We start from the raw sequence: 13,391 nt of genomic DNA, 5'->3' as shown, positions 1-13,391 counted from the left end.
TTTTTTTTTTTAGAGGGGAGGAGTTAATAAGGAGAGAAATTTGCCAGTGCCTTTAAAACATTTAAAAAGACAGAAAATTTAGAAAGACCTCTATTCCATTGGTTTGCTAAGATTAATTATCTAACGTGTGGTCCTTTTAAACATTTAGTTTTCAATTCTCAAGTGTATCATTAGACATTAGTTAGCCCAGTTTAACTTTATTTTGCATATCAGCATATTGGTCGTCATTCTTACTACTGACAAAATAGACCTTGAAAAAAGATTAATGATTGGAGAGAAAGGAATGCAAGTTCGTAAGTCTTCCAGATCCCGCAACCACGCAGCTGAGGCTAAGGAATTGTTAACACAGTCAACTAACGAGGAATTAGGATTTAACGCTTCCGAAAGGAAGTTAAAAAAGAGAAAAACGAATGTTACTAAAAATGAAGTAGAACATTCAGACAGGATAGACCCGGTGGAAAAACTTCTCAGTTTGAACAATCCGAACACTGAAATATTAATGAACTTTGATGAGGAAGTTGGCTTTGATTCGCAGAGAGAGATACCGACAGGTGCTCAATCAGATGGCCATCTGATCTCATTGAATTTCACCAAAGTACTCAACGACAATTTGAGATCTTATTATTCAAATTTTAGGCGTAGCCCTATAGAGGTTTACAACGATAACTCATCATTTTCTGTTCTCAACCATAGGTTGCCAGTTGATCAAGAAAAATTAGAAGATAGAGGAAAACAGTATAAAACAAAAGACCAGTGCCTTCAAACACCAGAAGTTCCATTCTTCAAAAATGTGAATTTTAATCCCAAACAACTGTCTTACACTTTAGATCAATACTTTTCATACGACGAATTGACATCTGATAACGAGGAAGCTGGAAAAGAAAGCTCCGAGTCCCCTGATCCCAAAACACCAACTTCATTAACTAGTAATGACTTCGCACCTAAAATGAGCTTTCACTATAGACATAACAACAACCTAAATTTATCCTTGAACAAAGCTGCGAATGAACAACCTTTGGATGTATTTAAGATCTTAAACCAAAGATCTGTTTTGAGCGGAAGAGCCAGTGAAATGATTAGTACTGGCAACTTCCTAATTAATGATTTTTTCTTATGAATTACACAATTATCTTGCGATATTGTAACTTCTATGTGTGTTAGTATATAGTATGAATATCACATTTGCTTACAACACGAACGGCCGTAATTCGCGATTTATGTTCTGTAAATCCCGGAGATCACATGATAGTCACATCTGAAGCTTGCTAACGTTTATAACTATATCAGCTATTAATATTCACCAATTTCAATTTCCCACAAATATGGGATTGTTTGACTTGTTTGTTGCATATTTAGTGGGTGGAATTACTTTTATACCTCTCATAGTCATTTTGTTTATATACTTGCATCCAAAAAAAAACAAATCCTTCAGATCAGTACTGTCAGCGCTTAAGGCTGGAGAAATTGAAGAGAGCAAAGAAACTGGGCTCGATGCTTACAAGTCAGGTTGGATAACTGTTACACAGGGGTATCTAGAATCTCCAGATGACATAAGTTCTTCTGTTCAATCGATAAGTGAGTCAGCAGATAACAAAACTGCCTACGCATCTTTGTATAAGTTGGCGCAGAAAGATATTACAAGTACAGAAGGGCCGGAAAGTGTGCTTAACCCACCCGCAGATATTAATAAAGTTACTAGTAAAAGCCACGCAAGCGAGAAGGTGAACCGTTCCCAAAAAAAGCACAGATTTTATGGAATTTTGAAACATGGAAATCTATTTTTGTACAAAGATGAAGAATTGAAAGATGTTCGTCACGTTATAGTTTTGTCAAATCAGATCGTTACAATTTGGCCTAGAGATGTTCTCGACAGTGAGCTCTTTGCTAAGAGGAGCTCTATTTGTATCATGAAAAAGGATTGGTCAAGGTCAAGAAGACTATCAGATTCATTTGATAAAGATAAAATAACTACGTCAGATATCTTAAGTAATGACAATAATTTCAATCCTCCTAAAGGTTCGTTTTTTATTTATTGTGATTCTAATATTGATAAAGAAGACTGGTATTTCTCTTTGATTAGGGCTACCAAACTTGAAGATGTCAACAATAATCTTAACCCAGCAATTTACGCGGAGACTTTACATTTTGAGACTCACAACATGATTAACTTGATTCAAAATTTGTATAGTTCTGAAGCGCAATTGGAAACAAAATGGTTCAATGCCTTGGTTGGGAGACTTTTTTTATCTTTGCAGAAAACTGAAGTTTTACAAAAATTCTTGAAATCGAAGCTAGAGAAAAAGCTCACTAAGATCAAACGACCAGGTTACTTGAATAGATTTCAAATAGGTGAGATATCTCCTGGTAATTCAGCTCCCTTATTAACATTTCCAACTCTAAAGGAAATTAGCCCAGACGGCACAATTGTTGTTTCAGCTTGTATTCAGTATCTGGGCTGTTTCTCTACTCAAGTATTAACTAAAGCAAACATCAATTTGGGGTCAAGGTTCAAACCTAGAGAAGTAGATTTGCTTTTGAGTATATGTTTGGAAAAGCTAGAGGGATCCATAATTATCAAAATAAAACCACCTCCATCTGATCGTTTGTGGTATTCATTCGAAAGCGAGCCGAATATGCGTTTAAACATTGAGCCAGTGATCAGCTCCAGGCAGTTCGCCTATAACATAATAACTAACCTGATCGAAAAGAAATTGAAGGATGCTATAAAAGAAAGTCTAGTTTTGCCTCATTGGGATGATGTGACCTTTTATGATACCACAGGAGAGATATATAGGGGAGGCATCTGGGATAAATCAGTTAGACCTGAGAACAAGAGTGAAGAAATCGTTGAAAATATTGAACAATCCGAATCTGCTATCCATGATAACAGTGACGATTTAGACTTTAAAACCCAAATTTCATACAACAAGTGGACAAACAATCCCAAAAGTAAGATATCTACTACATTGACTGATATATCAAGAAAAATTAAGAAAACTAAATCAGCTCATACTTTAGGTATAAGCGAAGAGAATTGTTTATCCGATGGCTCTTTGATTGATTCACGATCCAAAAACGATCAAGATTCACTTTCCAGCGATTCAAGTATAGGAAAAAGATCTACAATGAATACACTCAGAAAGATTGGAAAATGGTATTTCAGGGACGAGCGACTGAAAACTTCGCTGAGCGAAAATTATAGTCCACCAGAAATGATACTGAATCGACGAAGTCCCAGAAAATCCAATGCGGACCTGACAAAGCCCCCATCTGTTGAAACGACTCCAACTCAACCTTCCTACGATTTTATCAAATATCATGAGACTTCCATTTCTTCTGATCCCAACGGCAACAAAATGTTTCAGAAACAGATCAACAATTCAGTATCTCCCAAGCCACCAACACCGTTACCACCAAGGGATGATATCTCTTTTGATACAACTGCATCTGATAAAATGAGTGAACAACTCGACTTAATTGGAAGTTTCGAAGAAAATAAAATCAGCGAACAAGATTCAGCAAGCTTTAATTCTCAGGAAGATCCCTCAACTAACACCACTGATGTTCTCGAAAGAAGCCCCAGTTTAATATCAAACAGAGAGAGCTTTAGAAATGGACAGCTAACCAGAAAGCCCCCTCCGGGGAGCCCACCTGAGCTTCTTCCGAGAAGTCCACCTGAACTTCCTCCTAGAAAATTTGAAACTACCGACTTACATGAAGGTCTATGAAAGGGGTATGAAAGGTGCTCTTAATTAGATATTATATACAGTACTTAATGCAAATCAAATATATGGGGCCCATCCACCATACATTTGGCATAAATTTTCCACGGAAGCCGCTTCTTGTATTAATATGTCAACTTGCCCGTTAATATTCATCGGTAGCTCCTCTTTTTCACTTATCAAACCACGGATTTTTCTACGAACCTTTCTCAAATGCTCTTGTGGGTTTTGATGTGTTTTCCAATCCAATAAGGGATCGTATAATAGAGTTTCTAAAATGTTCATCAATGGCGCTTCATTATCTCTTAGCAATTGTCCGGTTACCTCACAGCTGATCCTAAATGTTCCTTCGATACCCGTTATTCCCATTGCGTCCACCATGTTTTGGGTCAATCTAAATGGAACAATTTCAGGAGTTGGTAGGGTCCTTCCCTTTTCGAAGAGACAATCGAAATCTATATGCAAAACTAAGCCATTCTTCTTTAGAAACAAAATATTTTCACAATGTCGGTCACCTAACCCAACTATATATCCGACTATTGACATCACAGCTGAGGATCTGGTAAATGAATTACGCGCAAGATACCAAACTGTGGGATCAGGAAACTGCTTAATATACCAACTGTGTAACACAGGAGGATTATTACGACAAACATTTGAGAATAGTTCAACTAAATCTTTCATAAAATCATGGTTCGAGGATCCTTTTTTATTTTTAAGAGTTTTTTGAGCTTCGTCAAGTTTGATAAATAACTTTCGTTCATTTACCACCTTTCCCATTGCCTTTCTTTGTTCTCCAACTACACTTTTCATAGTTGCAACATCTGGAACGAATTCAATAACACCCATATTTTCTGCCAAAGGGATTACTGAATAATTTGCGATGAATAAGTTCCTTTTTCTTGCCTCATTGCTAGCTGTGAGCAATCTATTTATCATCGTGGTGAACTCAACCACTTTGGCATCTTTCCTGGTATCATCTTTTTTGATCATTAGTCTATAAGGTCGCAAATCTGAGCCACGAATGGTCACTTGTCTAGGCATTTGTAGGGAATGAAATATATTGACATTATCATCAAAGCCATCAAATGTAATGGAAGCGGATTTAGGAAATGCTGAAAATTTAGATGTTGTTGAGGCAGGCAATCTTATTTCTAAATTTGAGCGAACTGGAATAACTAGTGAATCATAAGGGTTTGTAAGGAGAGACAACCCAAAGTCACCCACTAATGACATCCTTCGGACAGATTTTTTTTGAATTTTAAAATTTGCTATTTTTATAAAGTTTTGGAATAAGTCCGAAGCATTTGAAAATTTTGAATTGAATTGAGAATCACTTGTCAGCAAAGTTTTTAGAATACTCTTAGCCCTCTCTCTTCTAAGATTATCATTAGAATTCAAATGTGAGAGCACATACCACAAACTGTGCTTAGGATATGATTTTATGATTTTTGAAATTACCAAACTTAGAAGCCTCGCAGAAGGCTCATGTGAATGTACAATCCTAGATAGTATTTGTGTTATTGACGTGTACCAAACATAAACTTGTATATTGTCAACGTATTTTTCCACATCAATAATAATTTGATTCAATCTTCTCTCTGCTTCCTTTGTGTGGCCCTTTTTCTGAGCAAAATCGAGCCATATAGTAATGAGCTTTGGAAGAGCTTCAAATATGAAAGAGTTGCCGAGTGCCAAGGCTTTTAAAAAGTGCCTGATAATTTGGTGCTCATAGTAGCCTGAATTATCATGCTTTGATTCCATAACTTTATTGTAAAACTTGCCTAGGTCATAATAGGGCTTCTCCCATGAGCTTTCAATCTTAAACGCCTTAGAATATTCACTTATAATAGTTGATGAGGAGCTATGGTTTGATTCATCCAACCAAACTGCGTATTGTAATTGTACTTTAGATTTTTGTCTATTATCCTTGAAATCATCATCGTTTAAAATCTCTGAAAGAGATTTGATTGCTTCAGTTTGTTTTCCTTGAGCCCACAAAAGCTCGGTATATTCTATATTTGCTTCTTGGTCATCAAGAGACATTGCCTTCATTATAGAGCGAGTAGAAATGTCCAATCTGTTATTTTCTCTCGCTATTGATGAGCTATGCAACAAGATATCAGCTATCTTTCTTTCATTCATTATTATTGTATTTGCTACCCTATGCATTGCCAATACGTTCCATTGAGTATAAAAACTTTGATCAATATTGCCAATCCTCGCAGCTAAAATAGCCTCATTCTTCCTCTTTGCGACTTCGTTTTTATCAAAATATGGCTGAAGTATCAAATTTAAATCATAGAGAGCATGCAATTGATTCATCAAGAATGTATTTCTCGAAAAGCTCGAAGATATGGGCGGTACCAACGCAGCTCCAATGATGTCATAAATCTTTTGTACGCAATGATTGAATCCATCACCGTCGTTTGAAAAGGCATGTTTGAGCCCAACAGCTAATTCATAATTTATTGAAGTCTCCACATCCAGTGGCTGGCCAATTGAATCAATAACAAACAACCATTTCTTCATTTGAGATAAGTCTGCAGAAACAATAGATGCCAGTAAACCAACTATTGACCACTCTAGTGGAATTGACTCTATATCATCAAAATCGACTTTCGAAGTCAAAGTCGAAAGAACCTCATTATAGAGACCACAATCGCTCAATGACTTCAAATATTTAGTATTAAAGTTTATTTTGTCTTTCTCGCTACCTGATTCGCCTAGAACTTGAAAAGATTCCTGTGCCAAGGACCAATTTTCGTTATACTGGAAAGTTACCAACTTTTCCGTTAAATTGTTGGTAGAGAAACTCTTTAAAATACCATTGAGTGCATCGAAATCATTTATATTTGAATACATCGACTGCAATGTGGTGATAACGTTGATATTATCAATGTTATGAAATTCGTCCGCTCTACCATCTCTGAAGCACTTTTCCAAATAGAAAATAGTCCTCTCGTATGAGTCACATTCAGCCGATTTGATCGCAATTAGATCCATAGGGATACTTTGCAAAAAGTTATTGCAAAAATCAATATTCTTTCTGACTTTAAGATTATCGGATTTTGACATATGATGATCATTTAAATATTGATTTGCAGCTGAAATCCACTCGTTAATATAGTCAAGAACTTCAAAAATAGATTGATAACATGCCTTTAACAGTTCTACCCTGTCTGGCAAAGACTTGGAAGCACGAATATGCAAAATCGTCAAAAACTCCTTCTTGATATCATTGCAGACATCCTCACTTCCATTACTAATGTGACTCAAACAAATGTATTTTAAAAGATATTGGCAAAGAGTGATATCTTGATCTCGTATCAACATCGCGCATGTGCGTAAAATAACCTCCTTCGTGTTATCTTCGCTTTTGTTATTCACTACGCTTGCCAAAGGTCTCTTAAGCAAGTTCGAAGTAAAATAAGTTAGCCATCTCTCATATTTCATGGTAACTTTATAAAAAGGAAATTCCATGGGTTCGTACCTTGAAAGTGGGGACACGTATTTGGATGATAATAAAGGTGTCAAGGTGGATTTTGCAATATCACTGAACTTACTCCATGTTTCTCTCGCAAAATTTTCGCTGTGCTCCTCACTCACCTTAGAATCAAGACCCAAAACTTGCAAAAAGGTTTGCATTGCGTAAGCCGAAAATAATTGCTTAACAGGGTCATTGGATGCCCAAAAGATATTCAAAATTTTAGTCTCTATGAAATCTATCAAAAATTCTGCATTTTCTTTACGATCGTAAAAATCGTGAATTATAATTATTCTCTTTTTCATAGTCTTGAAATTGAACTTATTTGAATCTAGAGATCCAAGGATTGATAAAACTTTAGCAGAGCTCGTTGCAATTTTCCGGTTGCTATTCTTAAACTTGGATGAAGTTTCCAAAAGAGCCCGAATTAATTCACTAATGTGATCAGAGATGAGTGCATCTTTGAAAAAATCTTTTTGGCAGTTCAATTGATAGAGAGTAGTGAAGTGGTGCAAATCATCAAGCGCCTGTTGTACAACGTATCTGTTATTCGTATTTAATCTTCTGGTATATTCCTGAAAGTACTTGGATTTTGAAATGGGTTTCATTAACTTGAAAGTGTTAATAGGTTTGTAATCTTGAATTTGATCTATGAAAGGGATCGATAGATAATACAACGAATATGTGTTATATCTTCCATTTATCTCATTGAAAATCTTCCTCAATATTTCAATTGCAATCTCTTTCGTTCTGTTTTCGAAATATTTAAATCTTTGAAATATCATGGAGACAATTATGTCTAATAATGATATTAAATGTTCAGATGGGAGATTTTGAATTAACGAGTTCCAGCACTTTATCGCTAATAACTCAAATTCTGGGTTCACAAGGGATGCTTGCAAACATGTAGATATTTGTCCCAATGCGGTGGTAACTGCTTTAATATGCTTTTCTATTAAAAACGTTATAGCTCTCAATGAACTCACTTTTTCCAAGTATGGTCTGGTTCCCTTTATGTGATGAACATTCTCACTAAATCTCTGGACTAATTCCAAAACATGCTCCTCAAGTAAATATTTGACATAGTCGTCCCTTGACATTCTCAGTTTTCCAGCCTCTTGCTGCTTCATGTTTATTTTCGCGACATACGCTAATGCGTTCATGATTCTAGCTTCATTTAAAATAAGACCGTTTTCATTGACTTGAATCTGTAAGATAATGAACCATGTGATCTCACCTACACTTGAAATAATATCATTCATAGTCACTGATTTGAATTCCGGGCTGGCATTACCTAGAACATTCAATATATAATCTTCCCTAATCTGATCATCTTTTACCAAATATGTGGCAACTATACGTGGCAAACTTTTGGCTATCAACTTCCACTTGGAAACATTGAACGAATCAGCAATTTCTTGTATGAAGTCATGTTTGTAGTATTCGAGAAACCTGGGCGTCGTATACTCTCTGGTTCTATAAAGAAAATACTTTTTAGTGACACCCAATAGTTCTGTAATCTTACTGAGCATCCTAGGTTTTTTTATAATTCTTTCGGCAATACTGGGTAAATAAGGAGAAAGTAACTTGTATGGGGTTAATGATTTTGCCGCTGCAATGTGTAAAAATGCATTGAATACGTAATTAACATGCTGATCATTACTTTCACCAAATAAATCCGCTAATTTAATTATCAAAACACATAACCATTCTCCATTTGCAATGATTGAAATTTCCACTAAACACTTTATTGTCGACTCTGCAAACTGCTTCCTATTTTCAGTAGAAAAATCAATACAATTGATGTTCTGAAAAATAAATTTGAAATTATTCTCTCTTAGTTTATCATCACTTTGTATTAAATATAAAGGCAAAATTCTGGAGCATAGTAGTCTCACGTCTCTATTTTTGTTGTTTGCTAACTGATCAAAAATAAACAAAAATATCGGCTCACTTTCTAGAGTTCTCATCGGCGGACTATAACTTGCAAATAACTTAAAAATGGACAATAACAAGTTACAGCAGAGAATCGGATCATTCGTGATAGCTTCTTGCCTTACGCCTAAAAAAAAGTTGCATATGATTTCTTTATAGTAGCATGACGTTAAGTGAGAATCCAAAACCAGTTTTCTATCGGATGCGATACTTTCATAGAAATTTTTAGCCATAGGACAATTACCACATCGTAAGCACTCTCCAGTCTCCAAATCAAAATCTTTATTCAATAGGCATGGAAAGGTACCCAAAGAAGATATCAAAGTATATAGAGAACATCTCTTTAATAGTACCTGCCCTTTCGCATCCTTTTCTGTGATCTTTTCAACGTTAGAGAGCCAACCAGAAAAATCAAAATTCAGACCCGCATTTCGAGGTGACGATTTTTCACTATTAATGAATTCCAAAAGACTCGAAACTTGATCAATTTCGCTTTTATGAAGTATGTCAAGGAGTTCTAACCTTAAGAATTCAAGATCTGAATCCTCAAACGGAGTAACTATTAAGGGGTTCAAGTTTGACGATTGAAGGTTCCCGATCTCCACTTTTATTTTCAAACTCAATTGATACGTATAGTTGATCAAATGCATTGTTTTGAGTATGTTATGGGGCAAAAATCTTGATGAAATACCAAATAATTGAGAGAATTTTATGCCATTGATAAAGTTATCCAACGTTTCCCTCTTTAGACAAAGCTTTAATAAACTGAGTAAAGAATGACAAATACAATTTATTAAATTAACGCTGTTATTTTTGATATTCCAAGTTTTTATATGATCATTTAGCCAATCCAAAATCAACGCAATCTGAGTCCAACTTGCTGTATAATTTACACACACATAGTTGGTTGAACTCAAAATCAAAATAGATTTGAGATTGCTAGCTATTGTGAGATCCATTTCAGATAATGGATCATTCAACAAAAACCACAACTTTCTTGCGTAACTTTCGATTTTTACTTGATAGCCAAATAAATGCAACTTGAGCGATAAGTCGTAGTCATTCAAAATCGAGTACAAATGCACATTAGCAAACAATTTGCTCGAAGATTTCTTATTTGAACGTCCTAAGTTATCAAATAGATACTTTAAATTGTTATCAGAGAATTCTAACAAACTTTGTCGAATAATATTGATATATCTCATTTCATTTAATTTTGATGTAACAAGCTTTATGACATTTATAATGAAGCATTTTAAATCATTGAGAACCGAGTTGTTGAGTGAAGGGTTTGAAAGATGCTCCAAAAAGAGCGAAAAAAACCACTCATAGAGCATCATTTCTTCGCTCCCCAAATTGGGTGGAACATGAACGTTCTTCACATCTTCCTTGTTAATCATGCTATTCAACAAAAACTTTTTCCTATCCACAACTAGCTCTATTACCTCAAAAAGATCATCTAAATACTCATAATCATTATTTTTCAATTTGTGGTTGGTAAAACTGAATAAATATAGAATTAACCTTTTGAAATCAGTGCTGTCATCAGAATCAATATTCTTTCGCACATCATCTAGAAAAACCTTTAGCTCCTCAGAAGTGATTAATTGTATCGACATTTACATGCTATGTCTGACCTTTCTTAGAGGTTTCACCTCTTCAAATATTGAACTTGATGATCTTTTTTGTTTGGTATTAGAATTGGGCACGCGTATCCTTATACATCACAAAAAAAAAAAAGAGAGAAAGGCAATTTCGCCCCATGTTGTGTGTCATTCACTAAGACAAATATAACGAATGAAGGATGCAGAGTTGCAGCCTTATCTACTAATACTTTGAAATCATTCGGAACATCAATGACCTATTTTTACTTTATTAAACTTTAAGCCCGTGTTATCTCGTTACATTTACTCATCGTTACCTACACATATTCTCTGTAATGAATTATCTTATATTAATGTCTACTATGCAATTCCAAATTTTCCTAAAAGAGTTAACCCAAAAAGTCCCCGTCATCTTCCAGCCCTCTTTACTGGCTGTTGTTAATTGGCCTCTTAAATAATAATATATGAGGCTCGGGAGCATGAGTCTCGTAATGTATCCATCCCAACGACTGGGTTATCCCTAGCCCTCTCCATTCCTCTTCTAAAAGTATTCTCAATGTACCTGTTTCCGGGTTAAAGTAGTCTTGGGGAATCGCCTTAAGCATATTCTTTGGTAACATAACGTGCCTGTATTCATGTGTATCATCACTATACCTTGGACTATAGTGAATCATATCTTGAAATTCTAAAATCTTAGCTCGTTCTGCATCTGTTAAATACCTTGGTTTGGTCATATTTAGTGATTAACAATTTGTTTTAACGTTTAATTGAATCTATTAACTATGTGGACTTCTCACCGTCGTCCTTCAAAAAAAATTAAAATTTTTATTCAAATATCCGCGTCTGATACTCTAGCTTGAATATGACTTCATCAATTTGATGAAGCAATTGCAAATAAATATAACGTTATAGTAAGGTTTAAGGCGTCAATGCCAATAAGTGAGGTACACGAAGAAAATGCACTCTTGATTGGTGTAGAGTTTTTTTTTGGCAGTTGCGTTTACATGATTATACTAATTTAAAGTTCGGATTAGGTTGATTAATGCATGCACGGAAATCGAGCACTGGATGTAGTAAGACCCTAGACAGCTCGTAGACAGCTTTATGTGCTGTTCATAGACATTCGATCAACCGTTCAACCTGTCACATAAAGTAATTTTTAGTTTGCTTCATGAATACTGATGTTGAGCCGACATGCTTGATTACAGTGGAACAGAGAGATCTGCGTTCAACGGAAACACGATCATTACTCGCTAGCTTATATTTCTCATTATTTGACGAAACACTTTCGCCTCTAATCTACTCGAAACGGTTAGTCGTCTAGCTCTCGTCTAAATGTCGTTATTGTGATTCTTTTTTCTCCGATAGGTGTCATACGACTCGAAGCTATTTTTATGTCTAGACGCCTTCTCACTATCATGTGACCCATATCTAGTAGGAGATTCATCTCTAGAGCTACGACTGTTGTGGTGGCTCCGATGATATCTTTCGTCACGATGCAGCCTATGAGAATGAGATCGTTTTCGGTTGTTTTCACCTTCTCTTCTTTTCCTTTGTCTCTTTTTTTTCATTTGTTCATTTTCGATAATGGTTAAAGGATCATCGAGATCAACTTTAGAAGAAGGAACAACAGTGCCAGCAGCAATAATTTTATTTAATTTACCTTCTCCCTTCATTCGAAGAGCATTGCTGTTATGCAACATTTGCTCAACTTGGGTCTTTCCTAGTAGAAATTCATCCCTCATTTCATTGAAGCCTGCTTCATCCTTTTTGCTAGGTTCATCATACATCCAGTCTAGTTTATTCAACTTCAATTTTTGATCCGAGGGGAGGTTTTCTAAATCATCTCCGTATTGCATTTTCATGAGCTGCAACTTTTCTTTTTCGTCCTGAATCTCTTTATTCTTTTCCTTAATCTTTTTCAATTCTGCAAGTTTATTTTGTTCTTCTTCCCACACCTTCTGCTGATTTTTCATCAACCCTGGATGCCAGGACTTCTTGAGATTTAAATTTCCTGGCATCTTAATGAGCTACTTTGATCAAAACCTGTTTGCTTGTATAAAATTGAAAACAAATTAGTTATTTAATGTGACGTAGAGATGAGGCAACATAATTTATATTTTAGAAATTCCGCAATATGAGTAGTCGCTCTAAATCGTCATCTGATTGATTAAGTATATTGAATAGTGCAATACATCTATCAGAGATTGAACTCAGATAGCTACATCGTATCTATTTAAGGGCTACTCTAATATAAGAAACAGATTCAAACGGTCTCAACCAAGGCAAATCTTGCAGTGGCGTGACAATAAGCATAATCTGTGAAAAATCCCACAAGCATCTTAAAAACCGTGAATCTTGATATTCTTCTTAGGCAACTGCAACTGACTGGTTAAGAATTCACTAACCTTGACCCTTTGGTCACCTTGCATTTGAATAACCTCTCCTAACTCGTCATCTTTGACGATGTTACCGTTGCAAGCAAAATCTTTCTTTAAAACTTTCAAAATTTTCTTCAAGTCATATTCTTGTGGTAATCCTTGGACTGTAGTTAAAGTCTTTCTACCGTTACGTTGCTGAATACGAATATGAATATAATTTGTAGGTTGAGCTTCTGAATCACCAGTGTCGGCGAAAGGATCT

The 13,391-nt window shown here is 35.4% G+C and overlaps 5 protein-coding genes across 5 annotated transcripts; 2 read left to right on the top strand and 3 right to left on the bottom strand.

The window, feature by feature from the left end:
- Window positions 1-265: 265 nt before the first annotated feature.
- Window positions 266-1,117, top strand: PRCAT00003574001 (uncharacterized protein; the record flags this gene model as incomplete). Its single annotated transcript, XM_062953513.1, has 1 exon — window positions 266-1,117. The coding sequence occupies one exon, from the start codon at window positions 266-268 to the stop codon at window positions 1,115-1,117; it is 852 nt and encodes a 283-aa protein (XP_062810308.1).
- Window positions 1,118-1,322: 205 nt separating this feature from the next.
- On the top strand, window positions 1,323-3,728 carry PRCAT00003573001 (uncharacterized protein; the record flags this gene model as incomplete). Its single annotated transcript, XM_062953512.1, has 1 exon — window positions 1,323-3,728. The coding sequence occupies one exon, from the start codon at window positions 1,323-1,325 to the stop codon at window positions 3,726-3,728; it is 2,406 nt and encodes an 801-aa protein (XP_062810307.1).
- A 54-nt stretch (window positions 3,729-3,782) lies between these two features.
- Window positions 3,783-10,763, bottom strand: MEC1 (protein kinase; the record flags this gene model as incomplete). Its single annotated transcript, XM_062953511.1, has 1 exon — window positions 3,783-10,763. One exon carries the CDS (start codon window positions 10,761-10,763, stop codon window positions 3,783-3,785), a length of 6,981 nt encoding a protein of 2,326 aa, XP_062810306.1.
- A 410-nt stretch (window positions 10,764-11,173) lies between these two features.
- Window positions 11,174-11,482, bottom strand: CKS1 (cyclin-dependent protein kinase regulatory subunit; the record flags this gene model as incomplete). The annotated part of the gene is made up of 1 exon (XM_062953509.1): window positions 11,174-11,482. One exon carries the CDS (start codon window positions 11,480-11,482, stop codon window positions 11,174-11,176), a length of 309 nt encoding a protein of 102 aa, XP_062810305.1.
- A 597-nt stretch (window positions 11,483-12,079) lies between these two features.
- Window positions 12,080-12,769, bottom strand: PRCAT00003570001 (U2-type spliceosomal complex subunit; the record flags this gene model as incomplete). Its single annotated transcript, XM_062953508.1, has 1 exon — window positions 12,080-12,769. The coding sequence occupies one exon, from the start codon at window positions 12,767-12,769 to the stop codon at window positions 12,080-12,082; it is 690 nt and encodes a 229-aa protein (XP_062810304.1).
- Between the last annotated feature and the right edge of the window lie 622 nt (window positions 12,770-13,391).

This window comes from Priceomyces carsonii, assembly GCF_900007245.1.
Source record: "Priceomyces carsonii strain CBS4050 genome assembly, scaffold: Debaryomyces_carsonii_scaffold_4, whole genome shotgun sequence".
NCBI lineage: Eukaryota > Fungi > Ascomycota > Pichiomycetes > Serinales > Debaryomycetaceae > Priceomyces > Priceomyces carsonii.
This window is presented reverse-complemented; position numbering and strand designations above follow the sequence as displayed.